Source organism: Lucilia cuprina, chromosome 2 (assembly GCF_022045245.1).
Source record: "Lucilia cuprina isolate Lc7/37 chromosome 2, ASM2204524v1, whole genome shotgun sequence".
NCBI classification, from domain to species: domain Eukaryota; kingdom Metazoa; phylum Arthropoda; class Insecta; order Diptera; family Calliphoridae; genus Lucilia; species Lucilia cuprina.
In genome coordinates, this window is record NC_060950.1 from 62,888,835 (window position 1) to 62,907,978 (window position 19,144).

The following is a 19,144-nucleotide window of genomic DNA, read 5'->3' on the forward strand; positions in this document are numbered from 1 at the left end:
CTAAACTATCGACTAGACTATAGACCAGAATATAGACTAGACTGAAAACTAGACTAAAGACTAGACTATACCAAAGCATATAGACTAGTCTAAAGACTAGACTATAGACCAGACAATAGACTAGAGTAAAGACTATAGAGAAGACTATAGACTATACTATAAGCAAGACTGTAAGCTAGACTATAGACTAGACTATCGACAAGACCATAGAGTACACTTTAGACTAGACTATAAACTAGACTGGTCTATAGACTAAATTATAGACTACACCATATACTAGACTATAAACTAGACTATAGACAATATATTTTTTTATTAGAATGTATTTAGTTCTATTTTAATCCTTTTTTCTACAGTTTTATTGGTTCTATTTATATTTGTTGTTATATTTTTAAATTATTGCACAATTTATTTGCACTCGACTAGCTGCTGCATCATTTCTTTTATATATTTTGTAATTTTTAGTCGTTTTTGTGTTTCTTGTCGAAGTTTTCTAACTTCCTTCAACAAACTTCCATCTTTCCATCGACAGATACCACCTACCTTTAACAAATTAATCCTTTTTTATCAACAGCTAAAAAAAGTATTCTTTTTTAATCTTGCTGTTATATTTTGATGCTTAATATGTCCTCGTTAAGAATTTGTTGCAATCAACAACAACAATAAGGATAGTTGTTTGCTTGGTTGGTTTTTATCATGATGTTCATTCTATAAATGGATTTAATTGATTCATTTTTATTATTTGCTAGAGTTGTTAGCCCCTACTTTTCTCTTTATTTTTTTTCCCAGTTCATGTTTTGCGAGACATTTTTATTTTTTTTTCGATTTTTTCTTATCGCTAATATTGTCATTGTCATTGTCCTTTTTTCTATATTAAGTCCTTTCTACTCTCTTGCTTACTGATGATTATGGGAATGTAGTAGTAGTAGAGTGACATTACCATTCATTTAACATTAATTTCTTTGCTTGAAGCAAAAGCTTAAAAGTGTCAAACGAAATTAAAATGAAGCTTTTAGTATAAAATAGGATTATTGATAAACTACCACTACTACAGCAACTATTTACTTCAACTAACATTACTACACATACTCACTCATGCTATAGTAAAAATTTTCGCTCAAGTGACTACACAGAAATGCAATATTTTATATTGTCCTTTTACTTAATAAGTAAATGAACACACATACTATCATATACACCCATACACGTATGTATGTTTATATGTATTGCCTTTTCCTGACACTCTTTCTTAGTATTTGTGTACTGGCGCATTAGTTAGTGAAATGTTTCACTGACGAGTAAAGACAAGAAGCAATTCATTAGTATTATTTAAGGATAATTACAAATCATTTACAATAGGTCTGGAGAAATAAATCAAAAGAAATGCAATAAGAGATCATGTTTAAATTTTTCACACATCTAAACATGACTAACAATTTCACAATTTTTATATTTTGTAAAGCTTGGCTGATTTTTAATCAGTTTCTTCTGGCCTAAAATAAACAAAATTACCATATGAAAGTCTCTTCTTCTGACTGGTTTCTATAAAGTAAATTTTTCTTCTTATTTTTTTTTGTCGATCTACAAAAAATTCTGTTTATAACAATGGAACATCATTATGATGATAACATCCAGATGATATTACATTTATTTATGTAGATTTTTTATTTGTGTCTCATTAAACATTTACGTGCTAATTGTGAATTACTTAATGTCTATAGTTAGTTTATAAACAATTGTTGTTAGTAATATTACTAACAAAATAAACAAAAAAAAAGCAACAAATAATGGCTTAGTAACAATTGTAGTTAACAATGAGTGGAGTAATTTATTTAGTTTAATGTAAACAATTTTTAAATTGCCATTAATTTTGTTTGAAATTTAAAAAAAGAAGATGAACTTTAATTATCTCTAGCCAAAACAGTTTTTTTATGGCTGAAAGCAGTTTTTAACTCAGACATAAAAGTAAACAACAAAACTCAAATTTGTCTTAAATCTATAATGTAATTTATAGTCTAGTCTATAGTCGAGTGTATAGTCTAGTGTATAGTCTAGTCTATAGTCTAGTCTATAGTCTAGTCTATAGTCTAGTCTATAGTCTAGTCTATAGTCTAGTCTATAGTCTAGTCTAAAGTCTAGTCTATAGACTAGTCTATAGTCTAGTCTATAGTCTAGTCTATAGTCTAGTCTATAGTCTAGTCTAGTCTATAGTCTAGTCCATAGTCTAGTATATAGTCTAGTCTATAGTCTAGTCTATAGTCTAGTCTATAGTCTAGTCTATAGTCTAGTCTATAGTCTAGTCTATAGTCTAGTCTATAGTCTAGTCTATAGTCTAGTCTATAGTCTAGTCTATAGTCTAGTCTATAGTCTAGTCTATAATCTAGTCTATAGTCTAGTCTATAGTCTAGTCTATAGTCTAGTCTATAGTCTAGTCTATAGTCTAGTCTATAGTCTAGTCTATAGTCTAGTCTATAGTCTAGTCTATAGTTTAGTCTATAGTCTAGTCTATAGTCTAGTCTATAGTCTAGTCTATAGTCTAGTCTATAGTCTAGTCTATAGTCTAGTCTATAGTCTAGTCTATAGTCTAGTCTATAGTCTTGTCTATAGTCTAGTCTATAGTCTAGTCTATAGTCTAGTCTATAGTCTAGTCTATAATGTAGTCTATAGTCTTGTCTATAGTCTAGTCTATAGTCTAGTCTATAGTCTAGTCTATAGTCTTGTCTATAGTCTAGTCTGTAGTCTAGTCTATAGTCTAGTCTATAGTCTTGTCTATAGTCTAGTCTATAGTCTAGTCTATAGTCTAGTCTATAGTCTAGTCTATGGTCTAATCTATAGTCTAATCTGTAGTCTAATCTGTAGTCTAGTCTATAGTCTTGTCTATAGTCTAGTCAATAGTCTTGTCTATAGTCTAGTCAATAGACTGGTCTACAGTTTACTTTATAGTTTATAGTCTAGTCTATGGTCTAGTCTATAGTCTAGTCTATATTCTAGTCTAGTATATATAGTCTATTGTCGATAGTCTAGTCTAGTCTAAAGTATATAGTATAGTCTATAGTCAAGTATATTGTCTACAGTCTAGTATATAGTCTATAGTCTAGTCGATAGTCTATAGTGTAGCCTATATTCTATCTATAGTCCACCTTATACTCTAGGTTTAGTCTAGTCCATAGTCAGTTTTATAATCGGGTGTATAGTTAAGCCTATAGTCTAGCATATAATATAGCTTATAGTTTAGTCTAAAGTTATAACTATAGTCTATTTTTTAGCCTAGTCTAGACTACAGACTATATTCCGCAGTAAGGTATATGGTCACTTTTATAGTCTAGTCCAAACTTAATGTTTATTCAAAATGACTGTAAGACTGGTTAAAGACTGGACTTTATCTGTTGGCTGTTATAGATTCTTAATCTAACTATAGTCCAAATTAAAGACCAAATTTATTTTTGGTGTTCAAAATAGACCACAACCTAAAAGACATATTTTAAAGAAATAACATTTTACTAATTGCTCTCTCTTTCTCTTACTTTTCTTTCAGGCTATTTCTCTTTACTCAACGATAAAGGTCTGCCAACAGCTACCCTATACACATCGCTGGTGCAATTGGTGCGAGAGCGTGTTTGCAAATTTATTTCAGTAGAAAATATGCCAGCTTTTATGGAATCTCAAGCGAATGGCAGCAATGCCAATTCTCCCACAGAAGGATGTCTAAATATATATTCATCCAATTCGAATAATTCCAATAATCGACCTCAATATGTAAAGACTACAGCCCGGGGAGGGCAAGTCTTTAAATTGTTGGCGGTTTATGAAGATGGTAAGCAGGAACATACCGCTATAGGCTCTACCATATCATGTGGTGGACTGGGTAATTCAAAACCCAATTCCAGTCATGGTCGAGAAAAGGAGAGAAGTCGTTATGCTCAACTATTAAATGAACAAAGACAAACGCTCTATGTTTCACTGGCTACCAAAGGTAAATTCTATGAAATTGAACCGGGCATACCACAAATACTGCAAAAACGTTTGGATATGTCCAACGAGGCGGGTCAGAAGAAAATCAATCCCGATTGTGTGCATAGAATAACGGCTTTGATAACCCCACATAAAGAATTACCCATGACCCTTAAGTATATATCGGGTCCGACAGGCTGTGCCAATGCAATACCCGAAAATATTTGCATCAATAGAATTACCACGGAAAATGTGATTATAGCCTGTCCCATAGAAGATGTCGATATGCAAAGTCCTTTGCACTTGCGTAAATTACATTTAACCAAAGAAATGCAATTGGTCAAAAATACTTTAGGCTTTGAGAATGAACAGCGCATGTTAGCCAATACGAATGTACAGAACATTTTGAAATTTTGTCAATTTAACTGTGATCAGTTTTTAAAAATGGTAGAAGTAGAAATTTTACAAAGATCTGAAAGATCCATATCCAAATCAAGAGTAGAGGGTTTGAAAATACTCAAGCCCTTGCATCTGCCCAAATTGCTGAGAAGAGAAAAGACAACGATATCAGCTCATGAAAAAGAGGATTCTATAATATTCTTGAGTAAAACGGACTTACAAAATCTCGAAAATAAAGAACAGGCCTTTGATCAGCAAGCCAATAGAATATCGGAAAAAATGAAAGTGTTTCAATCGACCAAAAAGAAGTGGTTTAAGAAACAGGATAAAAACTCGGTAAAATCTTTGACTTCTTTGGATTTGGACGTACAGGCCAAGAAAATGAGCATGGAACGTTACTCCGATATGTCTAAATTACTACAGGAAAGATTTGGTGATAAAACCCATACACAGCACGAACACTCAGAATGTGCTTCGGAACTAAGTGGTGGCAATTCGGATATAGGTTGCTCTGACACCGAGACCACTACCTTGGCTACCATTAATGAAAAATTTAACAAGTTTGCCTCGAATAAAATCATGGCCACCGAACCTAATATTTTGCAAAAATCCATGTCTTTGCAAGATATCGATGTTATAGGCCGACAGTTGCGTAAACCCGATTTATTGGCTTCACATCACACTACAGACACAATTTCAGAGGCTGGCACCGATATCGAAGACATGGAGAATCGTGAACCTTTACAAACCTCGTTTATAACCGAAAAACTTTACAATGAGTTTCATGTGAAGACCAAGCAATACAGTAAATCCTCTTCGAGTTTACATCAACTGCTCAACTTTTCTTTGCCGCAGAAAATGCAAATCGGAGAAAACAAGAGATCTCTAGCCCAACTGAAAAATCAAACAAATCAAAATCACAGCAATAGCAACAATAGATCTTTTGACAAAAGATTAGAATTCAATATAGGCGAACCGGTAACTGGTCGTAGAGCTGCTGGTGGCCTCTCCCTCTTGGGCCATCACTCACAATCACAAAATACTTCTTTAATGTCACCTCTAACACCCACAAGTTTTATAGAAGATGATTTACCATATTCCAGTGTACGAGACTCTTTAATATTATCCAGTGATGAGGGTAGTCCCCCCGATGTACCAGCTGGTACAATACGACAAGCTTTACATTTATTAGACTATACCAAGGAGAATATTTATGCGGAAATATGCCATGAAGCTAGTGCCATGGGTGGTATACCTTCTTCTCATACACGTGATACATTTTCGGCAGCTACACATTCCACACAGATCTCAGATGATTATGGGGACTATGCCTCACTCACCTATACACCCCAGCAAGCAGCAACAGCAGCGGCAACCTCAGCGTCAGCCCACAATCTTGGCAGTGCTATAAGTCGTGTACAAATCAACTGCTCGGCCAGTCCAGTGTCCTATCACACTGTATATCTGGGCGATGAACCTTTAGGAGAAAATTATGCTGCCAATAAGGTCAACAGCAAGCCAATAACAACCAACAACAACCACAGCAATAAAACCCATAAAGCGCGTAATAATGCGCGATCCCATATAACTACCGTCGATGTGGGTACAAATGGCACAATAGGTGCTAGGGCCTTAAGCGGCAGCCAGTCTGATTCAGGTGGTCTTGACAATATTTATAATACGCTCAAATGATGACTAATGTGATTTAGTTGGAAATTGGGGGCATCGGTTTTAAGTGTTATTAGTGGTAAATTATTTTAAAATTGTGGGCAGATGAAAGTGGGATTCAAAAATTTTTGATAAATATTTGAAAGAGATTTTATTTATTTTTTTTTTCTGTAAATGTAAAAATGGTTGAAGGGAACAGTATAGGATTTATTTTGAAGGATTAAGTATGAAATTTATTTACAATTTGAAATAATTAGCAGCTGGCAAAGTTATTAGGGCGAAAGAGTGTCCAGTTGTAACACTCATATGTCATATGTCATTTATATTTAATCAAAAATTTTTTCTATTTAATTTTAAAGCTAAACTTATCATTTGTTATAAATTTGTTTTAAAATAAACTTCTACATAATTCACCTACGATTATGATCGGAGACATGGCTAAACTAAAAATCTTCTTTTTCCTAGTAATAAGTTCTTAAAGAGATCTCTAAAAAGTTTTTTTTAATAAAAAAAATAAACGTTTCTAATGATATCGTTTAAATATTCATAGAACCGGGCAATTTGTAGCAAAAACAACATTTTTAAAAAAGCTTTTTAAATACACTAACTTTAAAGCTTGAATCAAAGCTTTCGATAATTTTCTTATGACTTTTAATAAAGCGTTAAAAAGTTAACTCAACTCTACTCATTGTTATCGAGTTGTCAAATCAATAGATTTGCAAGAGAGCTTTTCCCCCCAATAATTCTTTAGTTCTCCAAAGATTTATGTTAATATCTGTATAAAGTTCTAAAGAAATCACTTGTCGTGAATTCGTTTCAATTTTCATAAAATCAAAAGTTTTTTTTTTCGGAATAACCTTTTTCTTAACAGCTTTTTCACCAACATTTAATGCTTTCAACGTAAAGCTTTATTAGCACAAATTTTCGCTTATTTTCTTAAAATTTTCAAAAAAAGAAATTATTTGTTTTAAAATTTAAAAAATAACTTATTTATTGAAAGCTTAAATATACCCAGAAAAGTCTTTAACCTTTCAAAAGCTTAAACTGATACTTTAATACAACAGGATCTCTAGCAAAGTTCAAATAATGAATATATATTAAAAATTCGTTTTATTCAAAAAAGTTTCTTCTAACTCAAGTCATTATCAATCAATAGGCATTCGATTAGTTACAAAGCATAAAAATATAGACTAAGCTATAGTCCAGTCTATAAACAAAACAACTGTTTAGATTATATACTATATTATTGTCTAGACTGTAAACTATACAAAAGTCCAGACTGTAAACTAAATTTAATATAAACAAGTTTACAGGCTTATCTCTAGACCGAAATATGGTCCAGATTATGGAATAAACTATAGTACACACTTTAAACTGTAGTCTTGACAATATTGTAGTCTAAACTGTAGACAACATACTGAACTATAGTCCGCCTACAGACTAAACTAAATACAGTCAAGACTACAGACTATTGTCTAGAATTTAGACTAAACTATAGTCCAGACTGTAGAATAAACTATTGTCAAAACTACAGGCTAATCCACAGTCCAGAATATACACTAATCTATTGTCAAGACTTTAGAATAAACTATAGTCCGGACCGACTAATCCATAGCCCAGACTATACTTTAGACCACCCTATGGACTAAACTATAGTCCAGACTACAGACTATTCCACAGTCCAGGCTATACACTAAACTATTGCCAAGACTTTAGAAAAACTATAGTCCATTCTACCGACTAATCCATAGTCCAGACTATAATTAAGCCCAGACTACGGACTAAACCCTAGTTCAGACTATTAACTAAACTATTTTCTAGACTGTAAACTGAACTGAATACAGTCAAGATTACAGATTTAACTATGGTCTAGACTAATTGTGGAACAAACAATAGTCCAAATTGTAGAATCAACTATACTCCACACTTTAATCTATAGTCAAGACTTATAGATCATAAGTCTAGTATACAGACTAAACTATAGTCAAGTCTACAAACTAAACTATAGTTCAGACTATAATTAAATCTAAAGTCCCTGATTATAGACTAAACTATTTTGTAGTCAAGACTATAGACCAAACTATGGTCTAGACTGTACACTAAACTATAGTCCAGATTGTAGACCGACATATAGTCCAGACTGTACAATTAACTATAGTCCAGTAAAAGTCCAGTTTATAGAATTAACTGCAGTCCAGTCTATAGTTCCGACTGTAGACAAAACTAAACTAAACTTTTGTCTACTCTGAAAACTTAATTATAGTCTAGTCTACAGACTAAACTAAACATAGCTAAGACTACAAACTAAACTATAATCTAAATTGTAAACTATGCTATAGTCCATACTATTAACTATGCTATAATCCAGGCTATAGACTAAACTATTGCTCGACTGTTGAATAAACTATAGTAAAGACTACAGACGATCTAACAGTCCAGTTTATAGAATAAACTATAGTCCAATCTTCAGACTAAACTAAGCTATAGTTCAGGTAATAGACAAAGCTATAGTCTTGACTATAGAGTAAACTATAGCATAAGTTATAGATTAAACTATAGACCAGTTTGTAGACTAAATAATAGTCCAGTTTATAGACTACTATAGTCCAGTTTATAGACTAAACTATGATCCCGATAATAGACTAAACTAACTGCAAACTATGCATTAATTTATTGTCCCGATTTAAGACCAAACTATAGTCTAAACTATATTTTAAAATTAAAAATGCTGCAGCTTATTTATAAGCTTTAAAGCTTTTGTCAACTTTCGTTTTACCAGTTCTATAAGCTTTTGTTAACTTATAAGAATTAAGAGCAAAAAGTTATTATTTCATTTAGCTTGAGTCAACTTTTTATTAGTTTATGGAAAAGAACAAAACTTTAAAGCTTTTTTTTTAAGTTATTTTAAAATTTAAAATGCTGCAGCTTATTTATAAGCTTTAAAGCTTTTGTTAACTTTCGTTTTGTCAGTTCTATAAGCTTTTGTTAATTTACAAGAATCAAGAGCAAAAAGTTATCATTTCTTTTAGCTTGAGTCAACTTTTGTTTAGTTTTTGAAAGAGAAAAAAAAGCTTTTAGCTATTAAGCTTAAAAGTGAAGCTATTTTGAAAATTATTTGAAAATAGTTAGCAAAGTTTTTTTAATTAAATTTTGTTGTTTTCGTTTTTTTCCTTTTATTTGTCTTTACATAGGTTTCTGTATAAAAAAGACTAGCATTAAACTATTTACACACTTACTAAACAAATGCCACCAATTTCTTAACTCCTTTTTTTATATATACATATATATATACAAGTATTTATATGAAAAACTATAAAAAATATGAATTAAAAAAAATACTTTTTTTATTATTATAGAAATTAAACAATTTTAGGATTTAAACAATAAACTATAAATTAAACTTGGAAACTGAATAAAAAAAAGACAAAATTAATTGATAAAATAAATAAACAAAAAAATATTTTTATATTTTATACTTAAATGAAATGAATTTAAAAAAAAAAAACTAAATTTTAAATGTAAATAATTATTTAAAATAAAACAAAAACTCACACACACAAGTTTTTTTGTAAAATATATTTAACAATTTTTTTTTTTAATAAATAAAGAAAACAAATTGTAAAAAGCTTTTTAATTTAAAGAAATTAATTTAATTTTAAAAACTTAAATAAAAATTTAAAAAAATATATTTTAAAGTTTGAGAAAAACTAAAAGAAATTATAATTTTGTAAATTATATCGTTTGTCAGGCAGACGAATAAAAAAAGTAGAAATGACAACTCAACAAATTGTATAAAATTTAATTAAGTTTTGTAACAAAATTTCAATTTTCAAAACCTTAATTGAAAGAAAAAAAAAACCCAAAATGTTTTTGTTAAAAAAAAAACAAAAACTAAAATTGTCTAAATTATAAATGTAAAAAAAATTGTAAATTTATATAATTTCTTTAAATAAAAACTTAAATAAACTTCTATATTAAACCAGTTAACAATGCTAAGCAAATTCTTTTCAACAAAAAAACAAAAAGTCATGTAAAAATTTTGAAATAAAATTTATTAATTTATAAATAAACAAAAACAAATTCTAAGGTATTATTAGCTTTTAGTTGTAAAAAAAAAAAACAAACACAAAAAGAAATTTTGAAATATTTGAAAAATTTTGTAAAAATTTAAAGAAAAAAAAAACATTTTGAAAATGAATTTTTAATTAACTTTAAAGAAGAAAACAAAAAGTATTGAAAACAATAATTTTGTTTTATAAATTTATAAAACATTTGTTTATGTAAATACATTATGGTATTATTTTGTTTATTATTATTATTTTACTTTTATTCAAACTTTAATTTCAACTATTTTTTCTCTCTTTCACCTTCAACACAAAAATGTATACTTTTTTATTATTATTATTTTAGTTTTTTTAGAATTCTCATTTAGTTTGTATAGAAAAAATACATTTATGACAAAATTTTCAAAATTTTTATATATTAAATACATCTTTATTATTCACATTATATATACATATATGATAACTAAACAATTTTCTTTTATTTGTTTTTTTTTTATATTATTTTCAATATAAAGAAAATTTTTGTTTATTTAAACAAAAACATAAAAATCTAAAAAAAAATTGGCTGTTTTATTTTTAATTTTAAAGAAATTTTTATTTTGAAAACCAAAAAAACATTCAGGCACTAGTGTGTTAAACAAGGAATCGTTTCATAATTCTTCATCCCACCAATTAGATTTGTACAGCAACAATGAAGCTTGAAATTCTATAAACTATACTAATCCAAACAATTGTCCAGAATAAAGATACTGTAGACCACACTATAGTCTAGACTATAAACTATAATCCAAAATTCCAATTAAACTTAGGTCCAGATTAAAGGCTTTACTATAATCCACACTTTAGATTAAACTAAAGTCTAGACTATAGACAAAGCAATAGTCCAGAATATTCACTAAAGTATAGTCCACACCACAGACTAAACAATAGGTCAGATTATAAACTAAACTAGGGTCCAACTATAAACTAATATATAGACTATAGAATAATTTATAGTCCAGACTTTAGAATAATCTATAGTCCAGAATATATACTACTCTATAGTCCAGACTATAGACTAATCTATAGTTTATAATCTAGTTTATATAGTCCAGACTATAGACTAATCTATAGTCTAGACTATAGACTAATCTATAGTCCAGACTATAGACTAATCTATAGTCCAGACTATAGACTAATCTATAGTGCAGACTATAGACTAATCAATAGTCCAGACTATAGACTAATCTATAGTACAGACCATAAACTAATCTATAGTCCATACTATAGACTAATCTATTATAGTCCAGACTATAGACTTATCTATAGTCCAGACTATAGACTTATCTATAGTCCAGACTATAGACTTATCTATAGTCCAGACTATAGACTTATCTATAGTCCAGACTATAGACTTATCTATAGTCCAGGCTATAGACTTATCTTTAATCCAGACTTAATCCAGACTTATCTATAGTCCAGGCTATAGACTTATCTTTAATCCAGACTATAGACTTATCTATAGTCCAGACTATAGACTTATCTATAGTCCAGACTATAGACTAATTTATAGTCCAGACTATGGACTAGATTAGTCTATAGTCTAGACTATAGATTAGTCTTCAAATTCCATGAGAAAGCTTTTTATAAAACAGCTTTAAAATTTGTTATTTCTATAAGAAGGCTTTTCATAAAACAGCTTTTAAATGTGTTATTTCTATGAGAAAGCTTTTTATAAAACAGCTTTTAAATGTGTTATTTCTATGGGAAAGATTTTTATAAAATATGTTATTTCAAAAACATTTTCATAGAAAACTAGCTTTTTTATAAATAAAACATCTTAAAAACTGATGAGAGCTTTTTATAAAAAAAAAATGCTAAAAAGATTTTTTTAAAAATAAATAGCTTTTTTGGAAAAATCTGCAAAAAGCTTCTTTAAAAATTTTCTAAATATGTTCATAGAAAACTAATTAAAGTTATTTATGAAAAAACCAGCAAAAAGCTTTTTTTAATTCCAAAAATATTTTCATAGGAAACTGATGAAAGGTTTTATATAAAAAATGATGAGAGCTTTTTATGAAATAAATGCTAGAAAGTTTTAACAGAAATTGCAAATATATTTGCATTGTAAACTGTTAAAAGCTTTTAATAGCTTTTTTCAAAACCTTTAAATCCATATATCTTTAAAATTGCGAACGTAACTTTGATTATCATATTTAATAGACAGATGGACGGACGGACGCATGGATGGACGGACAAATGTACGGACGGACATGGGTTAATCAACATAGAATTACCTTCTATGCCTTTTGTTATACTTTAAAATGGAACCACAAACATCAGGACAAACTGGTTATATACCCATAGTATTTCTGGTTCGACAGAAGAAGAGCTTAAGTTGAATATAGTGCTGAATTTTTGGTTTTTAATTTATAGGTTTTAAAATTTATGATTTATCCTTTTTTATAACTAAAATTTTCCTACATTTTATTATTAACCAAAAAAAAAAGTTCCTTAGCTAAAAACAATCGAATCTGTAGAAAAATGAAAAACTATGAAAAATTTATAATAATTTAAGAAAGAAAAACCTTTAAAGGTTTTTTGCGAAATAAAATACCCAAACTCAAGTCAATGTATATTTAGATAAAGGTTTCCACACAATACAAAACACAAGACGAAAGAGGAGGAAAATGAATAGATAAAACAAAAACAAATATAAAGAAACTAAAACCAAGGACTACATAATCTCTGGCAGTTAAAATGGGAGCATGAAAGTAATATACAAAAAGAAAGAAGAAAAAACTGGACAAAAAAGCACAATTTTTTTTCATACTTAAAGAATAAAAAAAACAAAGAAAAAACTAATATTAATTTAAAGGAAGAAGAAAGAAGAAAGGAGCCAAGCAAAGCTTAGGAGAAAACCAAGCAAGGCTTAGGCGCAAGAAGCGAACGACTACAAGCAGCATTAGGCAGGGAAAAGCTTGATAAAAAGGTAAGCGGATTTAGATGTTATATATAAAGCTAATAACAATTTTATAAAAAAGCTTTTTTTAATTTTAGCATTTTTTTCCTATAACTCGTTGCTGTTAAGGCGTTCGAGGATGAAAATCTCACACAAAGTAAACGAAAACTGAATTTAATTATAGATTTTAATAATATTTAAATAATAATTATTAAAAAAATTAATTAAAAAAAAAAAACAGAAAAGAAAAATAATAACACAACTCATATCATTATGAATAATAAAAATAAATTACTACAAAAACAACTTAAAAAAAACATGGCAGCTATTTTCCACACATCAAAATAATTATAATTTTTTCTTGTCATACTAAAAATAATAAATAATAAAAATTATATAAAAATATTACACAAAAAAAATCCAAAAACAAGTTACTTACCCCCCACAAAACTTTAGTAGTCACCAACAAACCAATAATCCCTGAAAAAATATAAAAAAAAAGAAAAATCAATAAAATTAATTTTATAAAAACAAAAATAGTTGTAAAAATATTTCCATAAAATATTGTAAAATAATTCCCTGCAATACATAAAGTTACAAAATTTTAAATCTATTAAATATAAAAATATTGTAAATATTTGTAATATTAAGATTTTATATGTTTGATTTAATAATTAAATGTTTTTTTAAAGTTTATGTTATTTAAAGTGTAATAATTTTCCTTTCAATTAAAAAAAAGGAAAAAGCTTTTTATATGCAAAAAAAAAAAACTTACAAAAGTTTTTTTTAAAAGAATCTACTAAAAGTTTTAAACATCAATTGTTTACAACTTTTTTCTCAAAAACTTTTTAAAAGCTCTTTTAAACCAAAAAAAAAAAAAAAAAAAAACACTATTGGAATATTGGAAAAAGCTTTAATATGATAAAATCATTAAATTTTAAAGTTTATTTTTATGTTTTAAAAAAACTATTTTCAAAAATTTCTGGAAAAAAAATAACTTTTAATAGCAGATTTTAAAAGCTTCTTATGTGGAAAAGCTCCACATAAATACAACACTAAAATATGGACTATAAACTAGACTACAAAAAGACCAGACTAGATTATTGACTAGACTATATACTAGACTAAAGACTAGACCACAGACTAGACTATAGACTAGACTATAGACTAGACTATAGACTAGGCTATAGACTAGACTATAGACTAGACTATAGGATAGACTAAAGACTATACTATAGACTAGACTATAGGCTAGACTATAGGCTAGACTATAGGCTAGACTATAGGCTAGACTATAGGCTAGGCTATAGGCTAGGCTATAGACTACACTATAGACTATACTATAGACTATACTATAGACTATACTATAGACTAGACTACAGACTAGACAATAGACTAGACTATAGACTGACTATAGACTAGACAATAGACCAGACTATAGACTATACTATAGACTAGACTATAGACTAGACTATAGACTAGACTATAGACTAGACTATAGACTAGACTATAGACTAGACTATAGACTAGACTATAGACTAGACTATAGACTAGACTATAGACTAGACTATAGACTAGACTATAGACTAGACTATAGACTAGACTATAGACTAGACTATAGACTAGACTATAGACTAGACTATAGACTAGACTATAGACTAGACTATAGACTAGACTATAGACTAGACTATAGACTAGACTATAGACTAGACTATAGACTAGACTATAGACTAGACTATAGACTAGACTATAGACTAGACTATAGACTAGACTATAGACTAGACTATAGACTAGACTATAGACTAGACTATAGACTAGACATAGACTAGACTATAGACTAGACTATAGACTAGACTATAGACTAGACTATAGACTAGACTATAGACTAGACTATAGACTAGACTATAGACTAGACTATAGACTAGACTATAGACTAGACTATAGACTAGACTATAGACTAGACTATAGACTAGACTATAGACTAGACTATAGACTAGACTATAGACTAGACTATAGACTAGACTATAGACTAGACTATAGACTAGACTATAGAATAGACTATAGACTAGACTATAGACTAGACTATAGACTAGACTTTAGACTAGACTGTAGACTAGACTATAGACTAGACTATAGACTAGACTATAGACTAGACTATAGACTAGACTATAGACTAGACTATAGACTAGACTATAGACTAGACTATAGACTAGACTATAGACTAGACTATAGACTAGACTATAGACTAGACTATAGACTAGACTATAGACTAGACTATAGACTAGACTATAGACTAGACTATAGACTAGACTATAGACTAGACAATAGACTAAACTTTAGAATAGATAATAGACTAGACTATAGACTAGACTATAGACTAGACTAGACTATAGACTAGACTAGACTATAGACTAGACTATAGACTAGACTATAGACTAGACTATAGACTAGACTATAGACTAGACTATAGACTAGACTATAGACTAGACTATAGACTAGACTATAGACTAGACTATAGACTAGACTATAGACTAGACTATAGGCTAGACTATAGACTAGACTATAGACTAGACTATAGACTAGACTATAGACTAGACTATAGACTAGACTATAGACTAGACTATAGACTAGACTATAGAGTAGACTATAGACTAGACTATAGACTAGACTATAGACTAGACTATAGATTAGACTATAGACTAGACTATAGACTAGACTATAGACTAGACTATAGACTAGACTATAGACTAGACTATAGACTAGACTATAGACTAGACTATAGACTAGACTATAGACTAGACTATAGACTAGACTATAGACTAGACTATAGACTAGACTATAGACTAGACTATAGACTAGACTATAGACTAGACTATAGACTAGACTATAGACTAGACTATAGACTAGACTATAGACTAGACTATAGACTAGACTATAGACTAGACTATAGACTAGACTATAGACTAGACTATAGACTAGACTATAGACTAGACTATAGACTAGACTATAGACTAGACTATAGACTAGACTATAGACTAGACTATAGACTAGACTATAGACTAGACTATAGACTAGACTATAGACTAGACTATAGACTAGACTATAGACTAGACTATAGACTAGACTATAGACTAGACTATAGACTAGACTATAGACTAGACTATAGACTAGACAATAGACTAGACTATAGACTAGACTATAGACTAGACTATAGACTAGACTATAGACTAGACTATAGACTAGACTATAGACTAGACTATAGACTAGACTATAGACTAGACTATAGACTAGACTATAGACTAGACTATAGACTAGACTATAGACTAGACTAGAATATAGACTAGACTAGACTATAGACTAGACTATAGACTAGACTATAAACTAGACTATAGACTAGACTATAGACTAGACTATAGACTTGACTATAGACTAGACTATAGACTAGACTATATACTAGACTACAGACTAGACTATAGAGTAGACTATAGACTGGACTATAGACTAGACTATAGACTAGACTATAGACTAGACTACAGACTAGACTATAGAGTAGACTATAGACTGGACTGTAGACTAGACTATAGACTAGACTATAGACTAGACTATAGACTTGTCTATAGAATAGGCTATAGCCGAGACTATAGACTAGACTATAGGCTATGCTAAAGACTAGACTATAGACTAGACTATAGACTATAGAATAGACTATAGACTAGAATATCGACCAGACTATCCGCTAGCCTATTTAATATAGACCATAGAATATACTAGAGACTATACTACAGATTACACCAAGATCATTCTTAGCTGTAGACTAAATTATAGAATAGGCTAATAATTTGAACTATAATTTCAACTATTATCCAAACTATTAGTTAAAGTCATGAATGCGGTTTTTATATTTTTTTGCAATTTTTTCTTTGTTTTTTTTTTTTTTTTAATTTTGTTTATAATAGTTTTTAAGTAAAAAACGTAATTAATAATATAAAAAAATAAACCAACCAAAACAAACTTGTAAAAATTAAGAAAAATGAAATAAACTCACAAACTAGCTATGATATTAGGTGGTAATACAAACAAAATATTTAATTAAAACAATAACAAATTAATTGTATATAGAAAACAACTACAAAAGTGAAGAAAATAATCAAATTATATTAAAATTATATAGTTTTAAAAAAATATAAATAAATAAATTTGGAAATTTTGTTTCAAGAAAAAAATAAGTAAAATGGGTCAAGTACTTGTCAGAAAAAAAGCAAAAATAAAAACAAACTTAAAACAAATTTCTTAAAGCGAATTTCTTAAAGGAATTTTAAGAGATTTTGTAATTTGAAAAGGTTTTTAGTTTGTTTTTGAAAAACAACCAGGTACAGTTACCCCGCATAAACCTCTTCTAATAATAAATGTGATACAGTAGTAAGAAAAAAAAAACAAAAATAGAAAAAAGTCTAAAATTATATTAAATAAATTATAAAAAATTATCAAATGTATATACGAAAATTTAAACAATGAATAATTATTAATTTAAAAAAAACTAAACAAATTTTCAATAATTTATTGGAAATTTTGTTTCGGTAATTTATGAATAAATTATTTAAAAATTATAAATTTAAACAAAATTTTTTTCTTCTTTTAGTAGGAACGATGTTATGAAGATATTTAGAAAAAAATTAAAATATATTAATAATTAAAAGAAAATTTACGATAATTATTAGGTATTATTAATAAATTATAGAAATTAAGAATTCTTAAATTAATTTAAAAATTATGATTTGTATTTAAATTTTCAGCAAAAAATCTCTAAGAATTTTGAAAATTTGCAATGATTTTTTAAATCTTTTTTAACTAGTTGGGAATTGCAAAACTTCTATTGTTCAAAAGTTTTTTCTCCACATATGTTCCAAGTTGTTTGGGTAAATTTTGTGAACTTCAAGCTCTAGGGATTTCTTCTCTAAAAGTTTCTCAGATATAAGATTTTTTCATGTAATTCAAACGGGAGCTACCAATCCTCCCTAATGAAATTCCTCCAGTTTTTGTACCACAAACGAGCCTTTTCATTTAATTCATATATTTAAATGGAATTTTTAATAAATAAACACCAAAGCTCTTATATGAACAAAAAAGTTTTATAAAGTTTTGTTTTATGAAAAAGCTGTAAAAAGCTTTTAATTTTTATAAAAAAATATTTTTGTTAAAAAGTTTCAAAAGCTGTTTTATAAAAACTTATTTTATATAAAAACCTCTAAGAATTTTTTGTTTAAAAGACAAGCAAGAGCTTTAAAAACATGCATTAAAATTTAAAAAAGCTTATAAATAACTAAGACCACAAAGAACTTTTTTTTATAAAAAAGCTGCAAAACCATTATAAAAGACTAAATAGAAAAGTTTCAAAACGTTTTTATATAAAAGCTCAAAAGCTTCAAAAATCCTTTAAATAAACTACTACAAAAAGTTTTTAAATAAAAACTCCATAAAGGTTTTAAGTGAAAAATCTCTTTAAGTAAAAAAAATCCAAAAAGCTTTTAAATAACAAGTTCCAAAAAAATTTTAAATAAAAAAGGTTAAAAAATTATTTAAATAAAAAAGCTTTAAACAGATTTTAAATAAAATAGATTCAAAAAGCTTTTTTTATATTAGAACCAATAAGTTTTTAACTTAAAAGCTCTAAAAAAGCTCTAAAAAAGCTCTAAAAAGCTTCAAAAATCTTTTCATAAAAAAAATCTTTAAAAAAGATAAAAAATTCAAACAATTCCTTAAATATAAAAGCTTTAAAAGACTTAGGAATAAAAAAGCTTCAAAACTTCTCAATAAGAAATCTTCAAAAAGCTACGAAAAATCCTTTAAATAAAAAAGCTTTAAAAATATTTCCAATAAAAATTTCGAAGAAGCTCCAGAAAGTTTTTAAATAAAAAATTCAAAAAACTTTTAAACAAAAAAAAACTTAAAAATCCTTTAAATTAAAAGTTGCCAAAAGCTTTTACATAATAAAGTTTTTATATAAAAAATAAAAAGTTTTAAAACCTTTAAAAAAGCTTCAAAAATCATTTAAATAAATAATCTTAAAAAAGCTCCCAAAAGCTTTAAAATAAAAAAGTTACACAACCCTTTTTAATAAAAA

The 19,144-nt window shown here is 28.1% G+C and overlaps 1 protein-coding gene across 1 annotated transcript in view; it reads left to right on the forward strand.

Moving 5' to 3' along the window:
* Positions 1-6,268, forward strand: part of LOC111680802 — a 21,435-nt gene extending 15,167 nt beyond the window's left edge. The window contains exon 4 of the mRNA XM_046955855.1: positions 3,536-6,268. Coding sequence (XP_046811811.1) covers positions 3,536-6,042 — 2,507 coding nt within the window. The 3' untranslated portion in view covers positions 6,043-6,268. The remainder of the gene's footprint in view (positions 1-3,535) is intronic.
* Positions 6,269-19,144: the final 12,876 nt, after the last annotated feature.